The sequence below is a fragment of the Falco rusticolus genome, chromosome 1 (assembly GCF_015220075.1).
Source record: "Falco rusticolus isolate bFalRus1 chromosome 1, bFalRus1.pri, whole genome shotgun sequence".
Taxonomy (NCBI): Eukaryota; Metazoa; Chordata; class Aves; order Falconiformes; family Falconidae; genus Falco; species Falco rusticolus.
Window position 1 is genome coordinate 2,906,915 of NC_051187.1, and position 12,526 is coordinate 2,919,440.

Here is a 12,526-nt window from a genome sequence, read left to right on the forward strand (position 1 = left end):
GGAGCCGTGCTGGATGCGGAGCCCCAGCGGAGCCGGGTGCGGAGCGCGGTGCGGAGCCGGGGCAGCCCTGGTGCGGCCCCGCAGCCCCAGCCCGCAGGGAGCCGCTCTGCAGCTGCCGGGCTCCGTGGTGCCGGAGCCGCAGCCGCTTCCCTCGGGATCCAGATGGGGAGGAAGATTCCGCCCGTTTTTAAAAACGCATAAATAACCCATTTCGCTTAAATAATTGAAGAGCAGTAAAAAGCACATCAGTGTTTAAGTATCATCTACGTTGCCGTCGCCTTGCAGCAAGATCAGTAATTTTATTTTCTTATCTTTCTGCAGGTGGTGTTCACTAAGTTGTTGGCTTTTTTTTTTTTTATTCTCTTAAGCCACAGCTCATTTAGCTGAGGTGTGCACACACGCACACCCGCGCCTTGTTCACGCACACGCACACATGCACATACACCACCACCACCACCCCCCCACCCCCCCTTGTTTATTTGTTTGCTTTTAGCTTATGAAGCAAGGGCTGCCGGGCATACAGCACCAAATCACAGCAGCTTAAATCCCTTAAAGCCCGGCCAGGCTGATGCCTGGGGAAGCGAGGGAAGCCTCGAGTAGGGTCTGATCTTTATCCCCCCGTAAGGACCGCCAGCATCTCTGATCCGGAACTGAAGTACGAACCAAATAATCTCCTTGGGATTGCTTGGGCTGAGGTGCCAGCAAGCGTTTCAGCCACTTCTGTCAGTACGAGACCATAAACAAGGGGCGACATTGAGGGAGGCTTTTGCAGGTTCAGAGTATTTGCGTTTTTCTCCGGTATTTATTCAGATAAATGTCTTGGCAGCTTCTTTTTCTGTTCAACCTATGTGTTTGTTTTCCTCCTCTGGAGTTCCTAGGAGGGTTTGGGTTTGGGAACGCTAGGAGCGTTCAAGTGATGCTTCAACGTTCTTAATTTTGTGTTCTGCAGCTTCATTAGCTTACGCAGAGATGGCAGGTGTAATATCAAGAAATCAATTAACGTTCTTAAAACAACCCCTCCTCCAACCTGTCTGACGTAAATTAAAGCATGGGGGCATTCCAGGGAAGATTGGAAGAGTTACTGGTTTGTTTGGGTTTTTTAATAAATGGATAGAAAATAATTAAAAAACCAGTAAGTGGCATTAGAAGTTGAATCCTATTAAATCTCTGCCAGTTTTTTGGATTTTATTAGGATGGAGCAGTGTGACTGGGGGAGGGTTTGGCTTTGGTGCAGCCGTGTAGCATTCGGTGGGGACCATGGTGGAGCTTGTCCTCTCCAAAGGACTTTGAATCTGCTTCTGAAAGCAAAGGGTGGGAGTCTGGGCACATAACAGGGCATGCTGTGAGCATAGGGCAGAAGCACATTATTTTTTATGACCTGTAAGCAACAGCTGCTGCTCTTCATTATTTTTAAAACATTCTGCTGTCATTTTGAAACATTTCTTGCTCGAAAATATCCAGAGGAGTTGGATGCAATTTTCCTGCAAGAGTTAGTTATTAGCATAGGGTGATGTTTAAGCAGTTCGTGTGGGGTGGTCTGGGGTTTTTTTGAGCAAAATGGGGTTGTTATTTGGGGGGGGAGGAAGCCGGACTAGATGATCTCCAGAGGTCCCTTCCAACCCCAACTGTTCTGTGATTCTGGGATGTTTGAAGTCGATTCAGTGGGACGTTATCAAAGCGCTGCAGGTGGGATCTCTTCCCAAGGCTCGGCTTCCCGGGATGTGCAGCCGTGTCCCGCACAGGTCCTCGTGCTGCCTGTGCCTGCTGGGGTCACTGCCCCGTGGGGGACCCCAGCACCCACAGCAGAGGAGGCCGTGAGCAGTGGGATCGGGATGTGTCGCTTGCAGAGCCTTCCCCCTCCTCTCCTCCCTCCTGCGCTCGGAGGAATGCAGGCTCTGGGAGAGCTCTCTGTAAAGCAGTTTGTGCATTTGAAGTTCTTCAAGCTCAGCTCATAGCAGCGGTGCTGACATTCAAGCAACCTCATGTATTTCATTAGATGATGTCTGCACTCCCAAAATAGATTTCTATATTAAAATACAGCTGGGAAGGAAGCTTGAGCCATGTGTTGTCTAACAGATAACAGAGAAACCAGGTCCTGCCGCAGAGCTGTGCTGAACACGCAGCACCAAAAACATCAGTCCGCTTTCTGAACAAGCGTTGGCAGCTGTAAAACCAGAAATAGGGATGTGTTCTTAAAATCCGCACTGTGTTTTGTTGGAAACGCTGGGCAATGGCTCGGTCGGTCACCTGTGGCATGAAGGTGTTGCTGGAGGTGGGACGGGGCCGGAGCAGCTGGGGAGCTGCAGCAGCCCACACTGGTTCTGCTGGCCCTGCTGAGCTGCTCATGGTTGTATTTCACCTTCACAGGTGAGAAAACAGAGATGTAGATGGACCAGTGACTCCAAACCTCCAGCAGCAAAGTGGTGGCAACGCTGGGGATAGAAACGTGGTGGTTCCCCAGCCTGCCATCCCTCACCAGGTACGTCCCGGTGGAATTGGATGCTGTCTCTTGGAAGAGCGTTTCAAAATCTTTTTTTTTTATTATTTTTTCCCCAAATATTATCTTCAGCACTACTGTGCTGTACGGTTGGCCTAATGAAAAAGTGGGGAAAAAAAATTAAAAGGAAAGTATGTAGTGTTGGATCTGCTCCCAAATGGAAAGGCGTTACTCATGGTAAATTGAACAGTTTGCCTGGGGTGAGGTGGCTCTTGCTTTCAGATGCATCGATCTGGCTGGCTGCCCTGAGCCCATGGGACATGGGACGCTGGAGCTGTGCTCCGAGATAAATACTTTGCTTTGTAATTCATGTGTAGCAAAATGAAAATAAGCCCAGGTTAGCTCAAGTCTTAGCACAAATGCTGATCCTGCTTCTGGGTGGAGGATTGCATCCCGAGGCCTCTCCCAGCCAGTTTTCCCAGCTCTCTCGTTGTGAACAAGTGCAACCAATTTCTTCATGTAGCAGGCATCTGGCATATATACAGGAAGGCATTGAAAATATGAAAAAGTGAAAGTGAAATATCTATCTGAAAATATAAAAATATGAGGTACTGAATGCTGCAAATGCCTGGCTTCTGCTTTTTGAATTATTTTGTCATTTAATACAGATTTGGGTTTTGTTTGTAGGTTGTTTTATTTTTTTTTCTTTTTTAACTAGCCTGGAAAAATGGCACCAGCTGCTCCAAGAGAAGCAGGAGTATGGAGGCAAACCAGAGCTCTCTTGTTCAAGAACTGTCTTATTAAGTGTAGGACTAAAAAAAGCAGCGTTCAGGTAAGCGGAGTGCGTGTTCACTGCTGCCTTCGTACCCGCAGTTATTCTGCGTTTACCAGTAGCTCCTGAGTTAGAGGCAATGCTCAGTTCTGTTACCATCTTTCTGAAGTTTCACGATCTGCTCTAATTTTGGGTTGAAATAAGCTTTTTCAGAAGATATTTTGTGATCCTTTGGCTGAAAATGTGTTGTCATGCATAAGGCATTGTCCAGAAAATACCCTGGAATTAATACTGCAGCCTTAGCGCGCTTCTAAAACCCAGTTAGTTGTGCCCATAACTGAGCAGTGTGGTGGGATTAGACCTCTCCAAAAGATTTTTATCTTTCCTAACAGTTCAGCCCTGTGCATAGGTGATGTGTGTGATGCTTTAAGATGAATTGTGGCGTGAAGAAGAGATAGTACAGTGCTTGGCTAGACTGGTTTAATGCTTCATGGTTTGTGTTTTGCTACTTTCCAAAGAGCATGAAGTTGCTGATTTTTTTTAAAGCGTGTAGAATCATCCCTTTGTACCTTAAAACAGCTTCTTAGGTTACCGATGAATGCGATTAAAATCCTGCTTCAGTGCCAGAGAAGGATTTGGCATTAAAATTGCTGTTGCATTGAAAACGTTCAGGGAACTTTACAGTCAAGTAATGAAACTCACGGTCCCTCCCTTAAGCTTCGTGTAACTAAGGTAAACTTTGTTTCTACGACTGCTCTTTGAAATTTTCATATTTCTTACTTTCCTTGTACAGGAGGTCCTTTTCCCACTCTTTTTCCTGTTTTGGCTGATTCTGATGAGCATGATGCATCCGCACAGGAAATACGGCGAGCTCAGCAACTCCAACCTCGGCACCCTGGATACCTCCATGCTGGTGAATTTTGTCATCGGATACACGCCGCCCACCCGAATGGCACGAGAAATCATGAAGAAAGTGGCTTTTGATAACTTTGAAGATGGTATTCACACCCTAAGAATTTTCTTGTTCTCGCTGTGTCTCACGCTGTGGCTTGTGTTGGAAGGGGGAGCTCGCTGTTGCTGCTGCTGGTAGAAAAAAAACGTTTATTTTCCATTGCAGATAAAAGAAAAGACTGTGAAGGCTTTCTTTTGGTTTTGGTTTTTTTTTTTTTTGCTTGGCTGGCAAATGTTTTGGCACTACCATCTTAAAATGATTCCCATTCTTCTGTCACAGCCAAGAAGTGTTACGTGGCTGCAGGAAAGGTTTTGGGAGGACCCAGAGTACAAACAGCCCCTGAGCAGCTCTGGGCTAATTAGTACTTGTCCTGTGGCATCCTGGGGCAAATCCAGGAGATGATGCTATCCCGCAGATAATTCAGGTTGTGTTTTCTATCCTGTTGTTCTTATCAAAACAACATCTTAGAATTTTTAAAATGCTGATTCCCATTAACACCGTGTCACCTTTTCTTTTGAAAGCAATTTTTTTTGTTGGTTTAAACTGCTTTGCCTACACAGCTTACACATCTAGCAGGAACTTATCTCTCCATAACCTGATGTATTTTTAGTTTGGTGTCTTTGGTTCTCCTCCTTGTGGTATGCATGCCTCAAAGGTACCGTGGGGAAACAGGCAGCCCAGCATCTGCCTTTTCCCTATGGGTGCCTTCAGCTACTTTGAGCAAACAATTCTGCTTTCTGCCTGTGCAGCCCATTTGCCTCCCATCCTCTGCTGAAGTTGGTGGAGAAATACCATGTTTTCATGTATTTAGCCCTTTGCAGCAGTTAATCTGCACTTCTTGAAAAGTGCTGGTGCTGGAGGATAATCTCTTGGGTGGCTGGCAGAGGATTGGGGCACAGAAGCTGTTGGAGCAGCAAAAAATCGGGGGAGGGAAAAGAAGACCTGGGGGTAAATTTGAATTACCCACCCTGCAGCTGAACAACACTCCTGCAGGTTTCTGTTCAGGAGAATAGTTCCTTCACTGGGACAAAAATATAACTGTACGTATCTCGAAAACAGAATGAATCGTTAATGATTAACGTGATGCTTCCTTAAACAGTCACAGTTTTTCTTCCTGCTGTGCTGATACCGAAATCAACATGAGAATTTCTTCTATCTCACAGGCATCATCACGGAGGAGTATTTAAGCGAGGAGGAGCTGCAAGAGGCTAGTGCTTCTAAATCCTCAAAATTTGTGGGCGTCGTGTTCAACGATGCCATGTCCTACCAGCTGAGGTTTCACAATTCCATCGCTATGTCTTCCATTTACACGGAATCGAGAGGTAAATGTGCGTGTTCTCGTATTGCTCTGTAAGGGGATAAACTGAAACATCATTCCCTCTTGTTCTTTTTTGGCCTGGTCTTGCCTGTATTGGTTTATGCGGGTTATTTCCATCATTTCTGAGGGATGGCCTCAGGCTGAGCCATCTTTGCACTGGGGATAAGATGGCTTTTTGCACTGTAAAACGCCTGCCTTTATTCTGCAGCCAGTTGCTCCAACCTGCAGAAAGGATGCGAGTCGGTAACATACTGGAGCTCAGGGTTTACAGCTCTGCAAGCCTGCATCGATGCTGCAATCATACAGGTAAACCTGAAAAAAATAACAAAACCAAGGAAGTTCAAATCCGTGGACTGCCTTAGGCTCTGTTTTTCTCATGTTGTCTATTAATTCTGTAAAATGCCATATGAAAAATTATCTTGAGTCTGATGGGGAGGCAGGATATTTCATGTGTTTTCCCGTATTTCATACAAAAGTGTTCTTCTGCGTTGAATAATGCAGGCATTTGTCTTCATTTACATCCAAATGAGCCCGAACCATACATCGCAGCAGTCTTTCAAACACAAAGGCTTGACAGTGCTCACCCCAAAATGTTATTTAAGATGCTGTACCAAAAGGGGCTGCAGAATTTGCCTTACTGCTTTGGTGTCGGCGTTCGTCAGCAGTGCCTTTCTCCCTGTTTCTTTCCCGTCACTCTGCTCGTGACAGGAGGGGGTCTGTTTTTCAGGTGCTAGGAATTGCAAAATTATTAATTTTATCTCCAGATGTTCAGGTGTTCTCCAATTCCTGTGCTTTTGGCCTGGGATTTGGGGCCAGGAAGGTTTCGGGGTCTCCCCCTGGCAGTGGGGATGGAGGCTGGGGCTGGGTGCGGGGCGATGCAATGGCCGGGGGGGGCTAAGCCGGGGTCGCTGCTGCTGGGTGGGATGAGGCACTAAAATCCGAGATGATGCAGAAATACCTCTTCCCTTCCTTTCAGCTGAAGACGAATCAGTCGGTTTGGGAACAGCTTGAATTGACAAGAGCAGTGGTTATGGGAGAGGCTGCGGTGGTGGAAATAGATAATTTTCCTCGTGCGATTATTTTAATTTACCTAGTGATCGCTTTCTCGCCATTTGGATATTATTTGGCAATTCATATTGTGGCGGAAAAGGAGAGGAAGTTGAAGGAATTCTTAAAAATATTGGGACTTCATGACACTGCCTTTTGGTATGTGAGTGTTTGTTTTAACCTGTTGTTTATAAAAGAAATATAAAATGTGTAAAGGAATAATACAAAATAACACTTTCTAGGAAAATTCCCCTGTCCTGTCCTCCTTTTTTTAAATTGTTTTCAGTCTGATGAACTGAAACCCACCCAGAAGTGAGATACTGTGTAAAATCTAACAGGTGCTTGCAGTATCGTGAAAATAGGAATATTTTAATAAGTAATACCAGAGTAATGCTGTTGCATTTGTGCACGTAAAGTTATGCCAGAGTTAGAGGGATTAAATGTGACAACGTGTGAGATTTTTATGTCGTTCGGTTTTTACTGCTTTTAAATATTTTTGGCTCAATGCCTCCTTGCCGGGAGGCTCAGCAGGTCACCTGGGGTCTCTCTCCAGGGCTTAGCAGCAGTTTCCCCGACACATAATGAGATGAATCTAGCTTGATAATTTTAATGTGACGGAGCAGTCTGAGCAACAGGTTTTAATGTGTTTCCTTACCGTGATGGAAAAGGTCCTGTGCAATGTAACGGGATGGGTTTTTTTTCCAGATGAGAGGATGTAGTAATCTGAAATCATTGATAGTTGTGGAGATAAAAACGGGTTTCGCTTTGCCCTTCGCCTCAGCGTCCAGCAGCGTTTTAGCATCTTTCCCTGCTGCAGGGTACCAGCCAGCTGGGCTTGTCTGGGTTACTTTTTTCCTGGTTGCTTTTGTTTTATTTCTGCGCCCAAGCTCTTTCTCTGGCAGCTGTTCCCTTTGCTGACGATACGTCCTCGGTGACAAATCTTCTCGAGCCGAGCCCTTCGCACGCAGCGATGGGCCGCTGGCCCCTCTGGCCCCTCGCACATCAGCGCTGAGCATCCCTGCTCTGGAGAAAATCATGTTACTCTTTCCAGTGTGAAATGGGAGCGATGTGCGAAGGCTCGCTGGGAGTGCAGCCCTGAGCAGCCGCTGGATCTGACAGAAGTGTGCTGCTGAGGAAGATGGGTCGTTTTTTACTACCCGTACACAAACCACCCGTGTTTCCTGAGGTCAGAATTGCTCACAGACTTGCAGCTCTGTTGTGAAAAAGAAAAGGGTTTTATTACCCTGCATAGCTACTGGAATGACCAGTGTATTAAATTTTAAATAGAATTTCTTTAATTATTGAAACCTACTGCTCAGTTACGCTCTTTTGGTTATACCAGGGAATTAATTATGCAAGTTAAAAAAAAATAAAATAAAAATCATGAATCATCTAATTGTGTATCTTTTTGATGCTGTGGGTATTGATGTGTGTGCTCTTATGCCTAGAACAATTACAAGGATGTTTATAAGAGCTCTTTTTATTTGGAGACTCTTGTTTTGTTGCAAGCTTGTGCTTTGGTGCAGCTGTCTGGAATATTAAAGAATGGTAGTTTTAGCTATTTGTGTGCGTGGATAATTCCAGCTGGGAATTCATTCACTGGTTTCTTTTCTTTGCCCCCCCCTCCCCCCCCTTCCTTTTGTTCTTAGGCTTTCCTGGGTGCTGCTCTACATGAGTCTGATTTTTGTCATGTCCATTCTGATGGCAGTGATTGCTACGGCTTCTTCCCTCTTTCCCCAGAGCAGTGCCTTTGTGATATTTCTCCTTTTTTTCCTGTATGGAATCTCTTCGGTAAGTATTCCTGGTCTCGTTGAATCCAGCATTCCCATCTCTGGGGTTTTTTTATCCCCTTCCCATCTGATCTTGTTTTCTCTACTACAGGGTTTGGATCAAATGTAGCTTCTGTAGGACTGAGTGGTGGGTGTCTTACCCATCCCGGGGACCACTCTGGTTGGGGTGTTGTATGGTCTTGACCATCGCTAGCAGGAATACCTTTTCCTACTGAGATACCTGAGTTTGTAATTGTCTTTGAACTGAGAACACTGTGCAGCACTGGTCTGAAGTCCAAAACCATGCCCTCTCCTAGACGTTTGCTGTTACTATACAGTGTAATGTTACAACCTAAATTAAAGATCAGAGAATTCATTAATGCAGCCAATTGCTTGTCTGAGTTCATAAGCAACCAGTACAGGAATAGCTCTTTGTTTACTGTCTGTCATTCACGGAAGGTGTACTAACCAGGGTGTACATGCATGCTCAGCCATATGGCTCCTTATTTTTCCTTTACCATATTTTTCAGCGCTCTGTCACCGGCATCTTTGGGAAGTAGGTCCCTCCCAGCAGCCTGTTTGTAAGGCGAGAGTAGCACGTGGGTGAACGCTGTAGTGACTATACCAGGAAAATGGTGCAATTATCAGAGGCAAAATTGAAGCGATGTTCTTTCTCCTTCAGTTTTTCTAAGCCCTGTATGATTATTATTTTTTTTAATAGATACCTTTTTTTTTTTCTTCCCCATAATCTGTTCTTAGGTTTTCTTTGCACTGATGCTGACACCTCTATTTAAAAAGTCAAAACATGTGGGTATAGTGGAGTTCTTGGCCACGCTGGCTTTTGGTTTCGTGGGCCTTAACATTGTCCTGCTGGAGGATTTCCCCAAGTCCTTCGTGTGGGTGCTCAGCCCCTTGTGTCAGTGCAGCTTCTTGATCGGCGTCGCGCAGGTGAGTGACCGCCTGCCTCTCCGCTTGCGGCCTCGTCGCGCTCACTTGTCTTGCGTTGCTTTCAAGTAGGTCTTGAAGTAGATATTCTTAAATACTCTTCTTTTTTTTCTTTTATTTTTTTCTCTAATAATCTGTTGACAGCGGGGAAAAAGGCCTGTCTTACTTATCTCCCATGGCAATTTAATACCAAGTAAACTACAGTGTGCCATCAAGCAGCTGTTATTCTTCATGTTTGTTGCTATGATTTCAGTCACTTTTTCATCTCTCTCTTTTTTTTTTTTTTTTTTTAAGTTTTTCCTTTTGCTTTTGCTAAGCTTTGCACCATGTTGTCGTGTCCTCCCAGGCTGGTACCACGCCGGTGTGTAACACCTTCCTCTGTCCGTGTTTGTTGGCAGGTCATGCATCTGGAAGATTATGAAGACGGTGCTACATTTTCAAATCTATATGACGGTCCTTACCCACTCTTTATCTCCCTTATTTTATTGGTGCTGGATAGCATATTTTATCTGCTTGTAGCTGTCTACCTTGATCAGGTTATCCCAGGTACGTTCATTGGGAAAACTGAACCGAGCAGGGCCAGCATCACCGGAGCCCTGAGCCCCCTGAGCTGACCCGGCTGGTGGCAGTTCTCAATTAATTTCTGCTGTGGGGAAAGGAGGTGGTGCTATTTGTAAACACATTTTATGCTGTGACTCGGAATACCTTTAGCTGAAATCATTTATATTCTGTTGTAACTACGAGATGTGGGGAGAGGTACTGGCATGTTTGGGATGGATGGCCCTTAGGCACACCAGCTGAACTTTGTTTTGCCCTCTTTCTAGAGGAAAGCCTTTGCAATTTGCTCTTAAGGGTTGAAAATTCAGGACCGCTCTGCCCGTTCCAGACCTTTCCCTGCGACGGCAGTAGTTTAACATGAAATGCAGAATTAAGTTGTTAATCTCGCGACTAATGCCTGGTTAAGCCCTTCAGCTCCCTTTGCCTCTGATCTCTCTGGCTTTATATCGCCTGCGTTTAAGTCACCGTTGTTCGGTGCCGGGGATTTCTCCTGCACAGAGAGATTTGCACATACATTTAAATTGCGAGCAGGTTCCAGCTTTGCTAACTGAGTTGATGGGAACTGTGGCTTAAATGCAGATGATGTAAACTTGGCTGATGGAATCCCTCCGGAATGGGGATGTGGGCTGGCTGCTAGACCTTCAGCAGGGTTTTAGCTATAAAAGATAGAGATCTATATATGCACACACACATATATAAAAAATTACCTATTTAATATCTCCTATTACTGTATGATCTATAAATAAATAATACATATGTATTGAACAGTTATATAGAATATTTATATATCATATACATATATATTAAAATGTTATATATTATTATAATATATATATTATGTTTATTTTTATATATATATATATATTTAAAAAAAAGCTGAAGAGTATCCACAGCTACTGTTAAGAAATTGTCTTTTTCCCTGTATTCTCCAGGGGAGTTTGGACTACGCCGCACACCGTTCTTCTTCATGAAGCCCTCGTTTTGGTCGAAGCACAGAAAAAACTACAAAGAGCTGTACGAGAGCAGCGTCAATGGCAGTCTGAGTTTCAGTGAGATAGTGGAACCCGTGCCCTCCGAATTTCAGGGGAAAGAAGCCATCAGGTACAAGCCCTGCCCTGCCCCACCTGCAGATTAGCAGGTCGCCTGGGTCCCTGACATGTTTTGATGTGCAATTTGAAAATCGCTCTGAGTTCTCCAGGCGCTGGATTCAAATAGCATATGGTATGCATTGCAGGGTCCTCCGCACGGCTAGTTTCCATTTTCAGTGAAGCCCCATCATCAGTGACATGGATGCTCTCCAAGGATAAATCGCTGGGCTTAAAGGCAGGGTTTGTTTGTGGATTGTATTCCTTCGGCTGGAGTCCTCTCAAACCCGGCCGGTTTTCCATTCCCTCAGTTTCGCTGAGGCCACGAGAGGTGTAAGCGGTTGCAGATGTTGAAACGCCTACTCTTCTGGGAAGGTTTAGTTTCTGGTAACACACATTTTTGAGGAGAGAAAGCTGAATTCTAAGTTTGTGTGGAGGCTGTTGTGTTCTCCGTAGACCAGAGTGGTTTTCCCCAGCTGCCATACATAAGAGGGTAAACCGAAACTGAAAAATAGATGTCCATGCTGTCATCTTCCATGCTGTGTTTTGTGTCACCTGTTGTCTTGCATCTGGACTGTCATGTGTTTTCGGAGTTCCTCAGATACTATTTTCAGTATCTTCCTTGTAGCCCTTGTTGCCATCATTTTCCAGTGGCACAGCCTGATACGCGTAGGGGAACTCAGCAGCTTCACTCCTCCTGCTTGGCTCCACTAGCCTCAAATGGATGTTTGGGGTTAGTGACCAGAATGAATCTTGTGTTGTCCATGCTGTCCATGTCTCTTTGAGCATCTGCCATAGGTTGAAGGATCCGGTTCTAATCCTGACGTTCACGTGAGAACATTGTGGCCATTTTTGCATTATTCATCTACCCTGGACTCTTTCCATAGCATCCCTCCACCAGCTCACCATCATTTTTGCACTGTTTTGTCATCTTTACATCTACAGGTTTTGTTTTCTTTCATACCCGGTTCTTCTCCCCCCATTCCCACCTGTAATCCACTCTCCATCCTCGCTTTCAGGGTGGCCAGGCTTCCAAAACCCATCCTTCAAATAAACTGGTTGTTTTTTTCATTTTGAAAAACGATGGGGCCAGAGGGATGGTTTTTACCCTTCTTGGAGAGAAAGATACCTGCTTGCTTTTCCCTAATTTTGATCAAGGGCTGTCTGTAATCACATCTTTGGAGTCTCTTCTACCCACGTCTCTTTTCCGTCTGGCGTCTGTTGAGTCTTCTGCTGTTCTGTGAAATTACTGGGGAGTAGCCATTCCCTTTTCTAGCTTGGGAAAACCTCTAGTGTGTTGTTCAAGAACACAGATTTGAAATAATTCAGTCTGTCATCATAGGAAATGCCCTAGAAAGTGACCAGAAAATGCTTTCTGATGGCCAGGGTGGAGATGCACCGAGTTCTGTGGCAAGGTGGCCTGTCTCTTGCCTTCATGGGTCTTTAATGTGCCTAGTGCAACCTTAGTATGGTTGTCTTGTTGTGACTGTTGCCAAGTGTTGATCATTCAAAATGACATACAAAGATCCTCAAATAGTTTATAAAATGACGTGTCTTCTTTCAGAATCAGCTGTGTTCAGAAAACATTCAGAAAAAAGGGGGAAACTGTGGAGGCTCTCAGAAGTAAGAACATTTTAGCTTTT

The 12,526-nt window shown here is 45.0% G+C and overlaps 1 protein-coding gene across 1 annotated transcript in view; it reads left to right on the forward strand.

Annotated features, from left to right (window-relative positions):
* Positions 1 to 34: 34 nt before the first annotated feature.
* The window catches only part of ABCA5 (ATP binding cassette subfamily A member 5), a 34,244-nt gene continuing 21,752 nt past the window's right edge, over positions 35 to 12,526 (forward strand). Inside the window, 12 exon segments of the mRNA XM_037404741.1 lie at positions 35 to 620; positions 2,368 to 2,479; positions 3,156 to 3,269; positions 4,003 to 4,207; positions 5,325 to 5,483; positions 5,688 to 5,785; positions 6,456 to 6,685; positions 8,176 to 8,317; positions 9,055 to 9,243; positions 9,639 to 9,786; positions 10,731 to 10,899; positions 12,448 to 12,506. Coding sequence (XP_037260638.1) covers positions 3,165 to 3,269; positions 4,003 to 4,207; positions 5,325 to 5,483; positions 5,688 to 5,785; positions 6,456 to 6,685; positions 8,176 to 8,317; positions 9,055 to 9,243; positions 9,639 to 9,786; positions 10,731 to 10,899; positions 12,448 to 12,506 — 1,504 coding nt within the window. The 5' untranslated portion in view covers positions 35 to 620; positions 2,368 to 2,479; positions 3,156 to 3,164.